The sequence below is a fragment of the Pleuronectes platessa genome, chromosome 16 (genome assembly GCF_947347685.1).
Source record: "Pleuronectes platessa chromosome 16, fPlePla1.1, whole genome shotgun sequence".
NCBI classification, from domain to species: Eukaryota; Metazoa; Chordata; class Actinopteri; order Pleuronectiformes; family Pleuronectidae; genus Pleuronectes; species Pleuronectes platessa.
This window is the reverse complement of record NC_070641.1, coordinates 22,813,911-22,827,231: the sequence shown is the minus strand read 5'-3', so window position 1 is coordinate 22,827,231 and position 13,321 is coordinate 22,813,911. Positions and strand designations below refer to the sequence as shown.

At 46.6% G+C, this 13,321-nt stretch overlaps 2 protein-coding genes across 2 annotated transcripts in view; both read left to right on the top strand.

Moving 5' to 3' along the window:
- Positions 1 to 13,321, top strand: part of prr36b (proline rich 36b) — a 29,552-nt gene that overhangs the window by 380 nt on the left and 15,851 nt on the right. The gene's annotated exons all lie outside the window — the stretch shown is intronic.
- On the top strand, positions 6,114 to 8,983 carry LOC128459137 (uridine-cytidine kinase-like 1). Its single transcript, XM_053444240.1, has 2 exons — positions 6,114 to 6,134; positions 6,543 to 8,983. The coding sequence occupies exons 1-2, from the start codon at positions 6,114 to 6,116 to the stop codon at positions 8,121 to 8,123; spliced, it is 1,602 nt and encodes a 533-aa protein (XP_053300215.1). The 3' UTR covers positions 8,124 to 8,983.

Below are 13,321 nucleotides of genomic sequence, written 5' to 3'. Positions count from 1 at the left end.
GGTCACACGGTTCTGTTCTATGGGTCGAATCCCCGGTTCAGGGGGTCTCATTTTCCTGCTGGACCTTTTCTTAGTGTCCCCGTGTTTTCCAGAAGGATGAGCCGCCCCTGCTCCTCATTCACCGGCTCCTGTGAGCTGATGGGGCGGTGGCAGACAGGGGCTGTGGAGCCCCCCCCGCCCCCCCCCCCCCCCAGCTCATCTTTAACAGGGGTTCGGCTCCACGATGATAATCAGTGTGAATTCATGCCGGTTTCGTGTGTGTCTGCACAGGACACGTTGCCTCCTTTGTGACACCATTTTCTGAGCTTCTCCCCTCCCTGAACTTTCCAGCCTCAGCTCCCCTCCCTCTCCATCCTCCATGGTGGATGCCCATTGTTCTGCAGATGAGCCAAGTGGAGTGTGTGAGAGCTGAGAGCTGCTGCAGCCTCCTCTTCTTCTTCATTCTGCTCAGTCCTCTCCTCCACCATGTTTATTTTAAAAGAATTGGATGAAGCAACAATTTCCCCTCAGACCCTTTTATCTGAGAGAGAGAGAGAGTATCTCAGATTGTTGTGCACAGACTTGAGCTGGCATGTAATCAGAGGTGATTAATGTCACCCCCCCCCCCCCCCCCAAAAAAAGTGATCAGCTATTGTGGTGTGAGAGTTGAAGCTGGAGGGGGGGTCGTGGCTGTTCCGTCACAGGCTCTTCTTTTTTTGGTGGGTGAGTGCAACAAGACAGATTACACTCCTCTTTGTGGAACAATGGGGGAGGAGGAGGAGGGAAAACGCTGCCAGTTCCCAAAGCCCGGCCAAGAGCGTTTAATAAACGGCAAACATGCAAGGCATTGAACATCTTTATCCTCAGCCCACAACTCTGCTCCCGTCCCCTGAGGGGCTGCAGACAGGCGACAGGACTTGTCTCCAGCTCTGTGGCCTCGGTGGGCAAGTGTCGGTCAATAACGTGCAGTGATCGACCAGGAGGCATCGATGTCATCCAGAGTAAATGGCGTCCCAGGGCGACTAATAAGAGCACTTTTACGGCTCTGTCACCCAGGGCTTGGAGACACTTCAGGAGGTGGGCTAAGCCATCGGCTCGTCCACCCCCCACCCACCCCCCACCCCCACACGGTGCGTGGATGAGAGAACGGCTGACTCACAGTGTTGGTGGATGAGGCTGGGAAATGGAGGACAGATGCACGGCCTAATGCAATAATGGCAAATTAAATTTAGCTGCCATTAAAAACCACACACAGTTTTTTTTATGAAGTTATTTTAGACGATCCTAAAAAGGTTATTATGGGGGAGGATTCCTGCCTGAGGGATTCTGTGTGTGGAGAGGATCTGACTGAGATTATGCTCGTACAAATTAAGCCGATTATTGTAATTGAAATTAATATCTTAAAATTGGCAGCATTTTGTCAACTGTGGTTACTTTGCTGCTGTATTTTGATCAAGATGTATCACAGTGTCTCATCATTACTCTCTATTATACCAGCTGGAATCAAGGGTGTAAGACAATCCTTCATGGATGTGATGTCGAGGCTGTGATTCAGTTTTATCAATATCTAGGCAAACCTATTGATTAGCAGCTGCTGATAATTCAGACGTACCAGCAACACGCCTCTTCTGTTACGAATTGTTCTCCGCACACATTTGAACACATTGAAGAGTTGTCACTGATTAATTTCCCGTAGAATGTTTTTCATGAGATTGTAATTTTCAGCTAATTTGAATTTTAATGACCTGTTTTACCCCCGGCTGGCTGCTCGACCCAAGCCTGCATGATTGTTGCATTAATAGACCTGTGTGTCAGCTTGCCCTTAGCCTAAGGACTGGTGTTGGGGTGGGTGTGACTCAGAATGACCCCCCCCCCCGCCCCAGATCTGAACTTCTCCTTTGTGACAAGGGCAGGCCTGTGCCTCTGGTCATCCTCTGGCTTTTCTTCAGCCTGAACCAGTGACCCTTGCACTTTTGAGCGTCATCACAAAAGATGACTCTAGCCCTGTTTTGAGCCGCAGCAACAACTGCACAATAGTGTCTTGTTGTGAGATTATCAAAACACCAACAGAAACAGAGTTTGGCTCAATTTCCTCCCCCCCCCCCCCTCTGTTCTCCGGCTGATTGAGGCTCGAGGAAACTGTCGGGGGGGCACCGCAGGGAGTTTGCAGAGTGAAGATAAAGCAGAGATAAACTTCTCTGTGGTCTGAGCTCTCCCAGTCGTGATAGCAGCCCCGGTTGGCGGTGTCACAGTTGTCGGGGCACGCAGTTGGCAACTGGCGGCGTGGTTTTGAGCCTGTATTTGCCAGCAGCTGCAGTAATTTGCTGTTTTCGGCCGCTCTGAATTCCTCTGGTGGGAGGATGGTTAATGGATGTGCTGCGCAGCCCTGTTGCTAGGCCTCAAGACCAAAATCTTCATGGCACAGTGTGTAAGCAGTGCTCGGCTGTTTGGTGTAACGCACCCATGGAGATGGTAAAAATGAGGCCAACAGTGACGTTTGCAGTGTCAGTGGTTTGGTTTGCTTTACCACCTGTGGCACAGAGAAATTGATGTCAGCGGGGTCTACATTGGTTTCGCTGTACTTTTGCTGGTCTGGTCCTAGTGGTTGATATGGTTTTGATTATTCGAGAGCCTGCCCAGCATGCCCACACCAAAGCCGTTTGTGGAATGACAGGCATTTGTGCCAGACACTGGTGCCGACAGAATGACAGATTCCTTTTTACCATGGGCAGCTGTTGGCGTCAATTCGTTTTTCTGTCATTTCAATTTCTGCCAGTGACATTTTAAATCTGGCTGTGCCCTGGTTCAGCAGACTGCTGCTGTAAGGATACTTCAGCACCTCCATGTGTAGTGTTAACTGCACATGGATGGGGTCATGGTTTGTTGTGGATGTCAAAGATCAGCGTTTTAACACCAGTTTCATGGCGTGTGTGGTTAAATTCTTTGAAAGCTGTGGTTTGTACCATCCAGCCTTCCTGTCGTCCTGCTAGGGATCCGATTCCATCTGGAACGTGCCTTGTTCTACTTCAAACAGGACGACATAATCCTCTTACGGTCACGGTTGTTCCACTTGTACATCGTGTGCATGTGTCCGTGTTCCTCGTGCAAAAATCTGGAGAGAGCGCCACCGCCTCTCTGGTGTGTGTCTGCCATCCTGTCCAGATGCATCAGTTCTGCCCTGTTCCTCCATCTCTCTGTATCTGCTCTATCTGGTGTCAGGGATCCAAGCCACCAGCTGGTCCTGGGCCGGCCTGATCTCATTTACCCACGGCGAGGAGCTTGTTTGTGGGCAGACGGCCCATTATGGAGATGATCCAGCAGCTCTTCAAGTTACAAATTAGCCTCAGTTTCTCCATCTCGCCTCTTCCCTTGCTGCTCCTCACTTTTCCTCCCCCTTCTTCCTTTTTTATTGTCCTCTCCTATAACCTTGTCAGTGCCATCTCCCTTATCTCCCAGGGGAGAGGACTAACCGCATCAGAGGAACCTGCTTGACTAATGCACTTCCTCTGTCTGTCTGTCGGTCTGTCTGTCTCTTTCTTCACCCTGCCCATCTGTGGAGCCGGTGGCTGCTCCCCACTCTCTCCTGTGCGATCAATATCCACCCAGTGGAGCTCCGCGCTGCCCTGCTGGTCGCCCCTGCAGGCAGTGGGGCTTACCCAGGCTGGAGTGGGGTCCTCGCTGACGGGGCCTTGTTTGTAGTCAGGCTCTGTCTCAGCCTTTATTGTTTTGGGGCTTGTGGACCCTCCAGCCCTGCCTCCCTACAGTATTGTCTGGTTTCTAGGACATACTGAGGCCTCTGTTACTGCCGCGTATCAGTCCCTCTTTCTTTCTTTCTTGTTTTACTTGGGCTTCTCTCTGTTCATCTCTCTCTCCGTCCCTGTAGCTGTGTGTGTAAACTGTGTGAGGACAGTCTAGGCCGACTGTACAAGATTAGCATCTCTCTTTGTCCAGTGTTAACAAGCTCTGTCATGTGTTAATCTGCTGTCCCCAGGGGGCCGAGTTTCTCCGAGCATGGACGCCACCATGGGAAGGACGGCGTTTGTATGCATGCGTTGTGTGCATCAGATTGTTTGGTGTTTGCTGGGAGGGGGTGGTGGGGTGAACGCACACAATTTACAGCACTGAACTAAGAAGGACATAGGAAATCTATATCTGTGGATGTCGCACTTGCTTATCGCTGATTTTTATATTTTTCCTCCTCACTACAACGGGAATTTTGATTAACAAAGAGGTATGTTTTTCATATGATATGTTTTTAGACTTGTAATCTCCTAATTTCATTTGTAAAACCTCCAGTATGAATCTCCAAATAGTCCTTGGGATTAGTGCCAGCCTTTCTGATCACATGTCCGTGTGATCCAGGTGTCTGCCTCGCAATCTGCTGCTCGCTCTCACGCAAACCAGCAGCAAGTAAACAAGACAGAGACAGAAAAAGACTTGTTCCTTCCTCTCAGCGGTGGGGCCTTTGTTCCGCCTCAGTTTGACTTATTGAGCATCCCACTGACCCACTGGAAATCCCACTGACCCACTGGAAACCAATGGGTAGATATGACCGTACTGTATGATGGGACTAGTCTAGATAATTGGCAGGTATATTCTTAAAGGTTTATCTTCATCTGTCTTCATCTCGACGTAAGTTTCCGTTCAGTTACTTTTACGTGTATTTTTGAATTTGAAAATACTAAAATATTACAATGTTTTACTCTGTCATCATAATCTCTTAATTTCTAGATTAATTTAGTGTTGCAGTATTAGATTATAGAAACTAGAAAATAGAAACCTGCCTTCCTTGTCTTGGTTTCTTTCCTCTCTCACTCTCCCCTGCTCCCTCGACCCTCCCACTGTTTGGGGGGGGGGGGGGGGGGGACCCCAGAGAGAGAGTGGTGGGCTTTGTTTTGAGTTTATTTGTGTGCAGGACAGAGGCAGTTTCCTGACCTCACAGGTCAGGGGTGTATTGGGAATGTGAGTGATGTCATTAGCATCAAGTTGATGGCAGCACTGGTAACCCCCCCCCCCCCCCCCCCCAGCTGCTTTTAACAAGCAGGCACATACCTTCGGGACTCCTCATCCGACTTCCACACACAAAGCCGTTATTTCGGGTTTGGTATTAATCAACCTCTCGTCTGATGGTTGGCACTCAGATGTTGTTTTTATTTAGGGATCAGCAGAGACGTGTTTGTGTGTCGGAGCTGAGGAAGAGGCAGTGACTTGCAGAGCAACCCTCCCACTAAGTGTCAGGGGGGGAAGAGTCAGTGGTGGTTGTGGGCAGGAGTGGTATTTGCTTTGAAAGACTCCTGTGAGTGCAGTTACATAAGTCCTTTACAGTACTGACAGGAGTCCCAATGAGAAAAATCTTACTTTACAGACAGGATGCGTCAGTCTAATGCTAATGGGTTTACTGACCAGGGCAAACCATACTCTGTGTAGAAAGATGGACGATGCATCTCCTTCTCTTCCCATTATCCAGAAATTAAGCCCAAATATCCTTTATGAATCTTTCAATCACAGGACTGACCTGCTGTTATACAAACTCAGCTCAGACATTTATTTTTATCGGATCAATTATTTGAGTGTGATTAGAACGACCTAAAATGACAGAAACCATCTTTGAAAAATGTATTTTGACCTTCTAGTTATGGCAGGCTCTATGACCTATATTGCAGCCAGTCAACAGGGGGCGATGACGAGGCTTTGGCTTCACTTTTGGGTTTGCCGTGATGTCTTTGTTTACAGTTTGTGATGGAAACGCCCTCTTTCAGAAACATCTTGTGTAGAAAGCAGCTGCTGGTGTGTTGCTGGTGTCCTGCCAAGATGTGGCTGAGAGTAAATGAAGCATGCTGCATTGGGGAGTGGAAGCTTTACATCTTTACTTTTGATTCAGTTATCTAAGCAGCAAAGTTATATCCGTCTCCCTCCCTGTAGCCCTCCTGTGCTTGAATTCACATTTATGGCTCTCTGCCAGCCATCCTCCTCACAGCCATTCTAGCTGCTGATAAAGTTATCTGTTGTATTATACTTTCTGGCAATTCTGTAGTGCTGCAATAAGGATGGAATATATAATGTTAGCTAGCTTACACAGGTGAATCTTTACAAACAATAAAATATATAAAAGATGAACAGTAACGGAATAAAACATGGCTCACCGCTCCATGCAGGTAGCAGGTGGCACTGATTATTCCATTTAGTGGGATTTAATATGACATTTTTTAACTCTTACATACACACCCCTTAAATCCTGCTGAATTAGGGTACAATAAAACTAGTACTCAAAAGATTATAATCCTATTCATGTAGTCAGTCCAAAACCTTCCACTTGGAATTACGTCAGCAAGAGATTGGCCAGGCCCCTCAACAACATGGACTCAAAAGATGCTGTTTAAACCTATAATATAAACTAAGCTCTATAAAAGGTATGTAAGCACTAATGTGAGTAAAAATAAGTTTTTGAAAAAAGTAGTAAACTATACAAAAAACATGTTCCTGACCCACAGAACGTCGTCCTGCTCCTGCAGGTTGACCTTGCAAGGTCCCATTAGAAGGTGGTGGCCTATGCATGACTGGAGAAAGGGCTTTCAAAGATGGAGAACAAGCAGCAAACCGCCTCTTCATCAAACATCGAAGGTGGATCGCTGGACCGACTCCTCCCCTCAGTGAGCACAGGCCTGACACCTTGGAAACAACCCACCAGCCATTGCAAGTCTGACCCTCCTCTCCTACGCACCGCCAAACGAACCGTCTACACCGCTGTACGCCCGCCTTGGTACAACGAACATGGAACCCAGTCCAAAGAGGCCTTCGTCATTGGTCTGTGCGGCGGCAGCGCTTCAGGAAAGACGACAGTAGCCAGGAAAATCATCGAGGCTCTAGATGTGCCTTGGGTTGTTCTCCTTTCAATGGACTCTTTTTACAATGTCATCACCCCAGACGAGCAGATACTGGCCGCCAGTAACAACTATAACTTTGACCACCCTGATGCCTTTGACTTTGGTTTGCTGACACAAACCCTGCGCAGCCTCAAACAAGGCAAGAGCGTTAAAATCCCTGTGTATAACTTTACAACCAATGATAGACGGAAGGAGTGGAAAACTGTCTATGGAGCCAATGTTATCATCTTTGAGGGAATCATGGCCTTTACGGATAAAGAGATCCTACAGTTGCTGGACATGAAGATTTTTGTGGACACTGATTCTGACACTCGCTTGCTGCGCCGGTTGAGGAGGGACATTACAGATAGGGGGCGAGACGTCGAGCGCGTCCTTAAACAATACAACAGGTTCGTGAAGCCAGCGTTTGAGCAGTACATAGAGCCCACAATGCACCTGGCTGATATTGTGGTGCCACGTGGTGGCACCAACATGGTGGCCATTGATCTGATCGTGCGGCATGTACAAAGTCAGCTGGAGGAGCGCGAGCTCGGTGTCAGGGCAGCCCTGGCATCTGCAGACCAGGGACAACCACTCCCCGAGACCCTCAGCATCCTGGAGAGCACACCCCAGGTTAGGGGTATGCACACCATCATCAGAAATATGGAAACCAGCCGCAATGATTTGATCTTCTACTCCAAGAGGCTGATGCATCTGTTGATCGAGAGAGCGCTCTCCTTCCTCCCCTCACAGGTCCACCTAGTCCAGACCCCTCGAGGAGAGGATTATGAAGGCAGGACCTTTCATGGGAATAGGATCACAGGCGTTTCCATCCTGCGAGCCGGGGAGACCATGGAGCCGGCACTCAGGGCCGTCTGCAAAGACGTCCGCATCGGCAAGATCCTCATTCAGACCAACCAGGAAACAGCAGAACCAGAGCTTCACTACCTGCGTCTACCTAAAGACATCAGTGAGGATCATGTGATTCTGATGGACGGCACCGTGTGCACTGGAGCCGCTGCCATGATGGCTGTACGAGTCCTGCTGGATCATGGTGTTCAGGAGGACAGAATCCTGCTGGTGTCTCTGCTAATGGCGGAAATGGGAGTCCATTCAGTGGCCTACGCGTTTCCACAGGTCAAAATCATCACAACAGCTGTCGTCAAGAATGTCAATGACCTCTTCCACATCATACCTGGCGTGGGAAACCTTGGGGATCGATACTTTGGAAAGGAGCCAGGTCCTGACTGGAGCGATGAAGAGGACGAGCCAAGTTACTAACGGTTTATTGACTGTTCACTAAAGTGTCTGGGGATGCTCTGAGGACAATACGAGGATATGCTCTTTGCTTCGGTCAGGACAAGACATTCTGTACGTTTTTTTTCCCCTCTATATCTCAGAGGAATACCCACAATCCCTTGCCCCCAGGGCTTACCGCTCCCTGCTAGTATATATCTCCACACCAGGTGGCACTGTTTATCCCATTTAGCGGGATTTAATATAAACCCTTTTAAATATGTTCCAGTGGCACAAAACAAGACATTCGATGACATCACCTCAAGCTTCTGGATTGTTCTCTGTGGTTAAACTAGATTTGAATAATTCCACTCCATTCCCAGTAATGGGTCTGAGTAGCGGTAAATGAGCTGGAGAGTTGACTGAGACTACTGTTGTCATTTAGATTGAATAGACAAGCAGAGGCCGCTTGCCAGCGCGTGGCGTCTTGGATCGGACATTGTTGCCATTGCAGAGAGGAGCAGTGATACGCACTCTCACACAAACACAGAAACAAACCTTCAATTTATCTCACTCGTGTTTGGTCCCAGTCTCAAGTCAAACTGTGTTGAATCTGAGGCCGGTTGCATCAGCCCACTTACCCATGAGCACTGGTGCCGTGAGCAGGAGTGCAGTGAATAATTGAAGCAGCTCTGTGGAGTCGTGCTCGTGCCAGAGACGAGTTTGGAGCTCTTGTTCCATTTTAGGACAATGAATCCAGAATTATCTAAAAAGAAGAGGACTTCATCAATACATTAGACTTTTGTGAATTTAATATTCACACAAAGAGCATATGTCACTTCTCATCTTTAGTTTCTCATGGTTGGATTTACAGAAGTTGAAATAAATTGAATAAGAGTGTTGAAGAGATGACAAATGTATTGCATAAGAATCACAATACATGTACAGTACTGGATTTTTGGTATAAAACACAAAAAATGTGGGGATCTATGACCCCAAAAGGCAGTTTTTGATTCTGTGTGTGATGAGTATTATGTTTACTGCTACCCGGGTCGACTGTGTGTATCCATATGATCGGGTTCACGGCTTGACTATTCAGATTCTTTGTCATTCACACAAAAACCAACCTACACAGCAGTAAAGAACTCCTCTCTCTGTTCTAATATGAGATCTCAATAGATTAATTGATATTAATCATAGTTTTCAGTATGTTTTAACCTTTACATTGTAAATTGTTACATCCACTTACTATCTGTAACCATTGCTTATTTATTCTTACATTTTTCAGTTCTAAATCCAACCTGTGCTGTGTCACCGGGTGGGGGGAGGACCCTTTATTAGCAGTGTCAAAGAGCTCAGTGTCTTGTGTTTGCTGCTTGTGGAGATGAAAGCGAGTCACTTACAGGGTCAGAGGTCACTGAATGCTCATTAAAAATGTCTTCGAAGGCCAGACCCTGCAATCGAACGTCCTCTCACCTCATTGGCAGAATCTCTGCTCGAACCTTCTATCCTCTTACCCGGGCATTAGTTATGTCTTAAGTAATTCTATCAAGCGTGCTCGAGTTCACGTTGGCATTAGCCGGGGGTTACGTCGGCCACAAAAGCTCACTTTCTTTTCGCATCTTCTCTGCCTTCTCCCCCACCCCCACCACCACCACCACCACCACCACGGCTTTCCTTCCCCCACAATCCCTCTCTTTGACTACTATTTAGAGTAGGCCCCGGGGATAGAAGAAGGCTCACAGAATGCATGTGCGTCGTTGTGTGTATCTGTGTGTTTGTGTGTGTACACAGTTGTGTCCTGTGATAGTAGTAGTCCAGTCTCTACCACAGCAGTTCATAGATGCTCTGAGACGGTTGGTTGGCTGAAATAAGGGAGTGAGTGAGTGAGCGAGACCGATTTGATTCAGGTCTTTGTGTAGATAAGGCTAAGAGTCTCTTGTTTCTAACTGACATCAGACGTGAACACACACACACACACACACCACAGCCCAACAGCAGATTTCACATTAACATTCAGCCTCATAACAAGCGCTGCATCTTCTTGATTTCAATCTGCATAATAAATCACAGCTACCCTTTGCACGGTTATTTAGAAAACAGGTTTCAGATATGTGGTTTTTCCCTAAGAGCGGTTCTTCAAAGGAACCTGCTGTATTCTATACATGCATTGTTGTGCATTGTGCACCCCCCACACACTCACACAGTAGTAGATTGTACACAAAAGGGGTCAAAGTACCAGTTTTCTGTTCTGAATATGCTGATGACCTGATTATTCAAGAATGGCATGTTTTTGTCTAGACAGCGAGAAAACCTTGAATCCCTCAGTGGAGCTGGATGCCTTCCAGATATTGACTGTATTGGAACCGTAGAGTGCGGATAGAGAGTTGCACATGAACATTTGAAGATACACACACTTTGTTTATGTCCCACTGTGGGTATTAGGAAGGGATGATGCCGAGGAGGATGAGCTCACCTAGCAGAGCTGCTCGGCCATCATTAGCTTACCACTTGAAGCCTATTAACTGTAATAATAATGACAACAACAACAACCGGAACAAACTGCACAGCCAGAGCCCATTTATAAAAGATCTTCCAACATTATTGTATTGATAAAGACATTAAAACAAAGGCATATTGTACAAGATAAAGTGAGACACAATGTGAGCTCAAGAAACAAAGAATGTTACATTAAAACTAGTCGATAAAAGTTCAGTTGTGCATGACTGAATAATTGTTGTTCAGTGTGTGTGTTATCTCTTGAGGACCTTTTCCAGTACAAACAATGACTGTGCCAGGACCAGTAGACCTCATGAGGCCTCTATTCTGAGGTACTGGTTTAGGTTCGGGTAGGATCTGAGTTGTGGTTGAGGTTAGGGTCAGGGTTAGTCATTGCTAAGGTTGGAAATTAGGCTTTGTGCGACTGTCTGGGTCCATGACTGTCGCACCAAAACAATGCAGAGTCCAAACAAGGATAACTGCGCAATCTTGTGTGTGTGTGTGTGTGTTGTGTGTGTGTCTGTGTGTAGACCCTGTGCTCTGACCACTGCCTCTGGTTTTTGTGTGACTTTGTATTTGTGTGGGTTCCTTTTGTTCTCAGTTGCTGTGTAGCTCATCATTGAGGCTTGCAGGGAATTTGGAGTGGGATGCTGCGACCACATGACTTGGACACACCGCGAAGGCCGACACGCACATTTTTTGCAAATTCAACTACATTCCCAAGTTTGCTTTAAACCAAGAGGAAACCAGTGAGAAATGTCCAATCTACTACATCCATGCGACTCTGTTCAGTCTCCAGCTGTTGTTTTTGGGTGGAGAGTGGGTCCAGTGGGGATTTCAACCCCGCACTGTAGAAGTAGTTCTTGTGCGACAAATAATTTGTATGTGTGTGTGTGTGTGTGTGTGTGTGTGTGTGTGTTGCTCAGGCCACAGGAGGTCAGGACAGCTGATAGATGCTGTCCAGCTGCTGGGGCTGAGGTAGGCTGAATAGAAATCATCTGCAAAAGTAAGCTGCCCCTTTATGCTCTAAATACTTCACACTGCGCAGGGTGCCTGAAATTAAACCTGTTTTGAAATGAGCCCAATGAAGCTCACAAAGACATCTGCCTGGAATCCACTGCAAGAAGTGTTCACTGACTCTCAGACCATTATGTCTCAGGTCATTGAATTCATTAGGTCTCTGATGGGTTGAAAATGCCTGTTTGTGTAATACGTGTGTGTGGGGGGGGGGGGGGGGGGGGGGGGGTTGTAGCCTTAACAGGATCAATGTTGGTAACAGAGAGGATTTCCCAATCTGGGTTTTTCCCCTGGTTCCTGGAGTAAAGCCCTGAGTGTTAAGACGATTGGATGGAGACCTGATTTTTACCTTGGAATGGATGAGCTTAATTCTGCCAGATTTATTCATGTCAGTTTGGCAGACGCCAGGGGAAAAGCACAATGCACTGCTTGGAGAGAGTCCTGGATCAATGTAACACCAGTGTAGTGGTTTTTAATATATTATAGTTCCATAGAAACTCCTGTTACAATGTACTTTGAACGCAAGTCATCCATAGATGTGCAGAAATAATTGATTATTGAGGAATTACACGTGCTAATTGAACTTTTGAAGCCAGTTCGTATCCAATATGCAGAGTTTAGCAACACTTTAAACATTCAGTCATTTTACAGCCATTGAAATAGGCTAATTTATAAATATGTGCCCTTGTAGCAAGAGTCCCAGTCAGTCCATTAACTGCCTTCAATCTAATTAGGTTGAATGAAAACCTGTAACTGGCATTGAAGATGTTTCAGTTGGGAGTGCAGCAGTGATTAGGAATGGAATTCAATACAACACGAAGATGATGTAATTACTGTGCAATTAAAGAATTGTATACATTTCCAAAGCCGTGCGTTTTGGTAAATACACATTGTTGCTTAGAAATACAAAATATATAAATATAGAAGGTGTTTTAAGAGATCAGTAAATAAGATATAAGCATTTTATATTCAGGATTAGTTTTTCTACTGAAATAGTGAAAGTGCCTCACTGCAGCTTAGTTTCTGTAGAGACTAGATGAAAAGTTTTGTTTACTGCTGTGGTGTTTATGTTTACCTCTGACTGATGGTCTAAGTGACACAGAGCCGAATGAGCAATCGAGGCAAGAGCGAGACGTGCAATCTCACAGCTGTCTGGAGACTCGCAGGAGAGAGAAATGTTCCTCTGGCTGTGGGTGTGCAATCTGGATTTATCACTCTCTCCAACACACACACACACACACAAAATCATGCAGACACACACCTCTAATGTAGGGTGCTGTGGAGAGAATCAGTGAAATGAACGGTCTAGCCAGATGCTTAAGTCTACTGTGGGAAGAGCAGAACGCCAGAGTCTGAAAGACGGAGGAGGGATTGGTGATTGGACACAGTTTTGTTTCCTGGTTAACTGCACAGTCATCTCCTCCTCCTCCTCCTCCTCTTCCTCCTCCTCCTCCAGCTCCCCGACCTGCCTGTCGAATACGTGTTGATGGCTATAAATGGTCTTAACCAAACAGCAGAGTGCTTTTATTCAAGAGTCTGAAGTATCGAGTGGGTGGAGTTAGATCAACGAAACCTGATTTGTCTCAAAAGCAACATCTGGTGCAGTGAAGAAGTTTGTTCCACACGATTTGAACTGAAAGTTATATGTTGTTATCTAACATTGCAGAAGAGAAACTACTTTCTATTTCCTGGAACGTTGAAGTGAAATAAGACAGCTGAAGATTAAC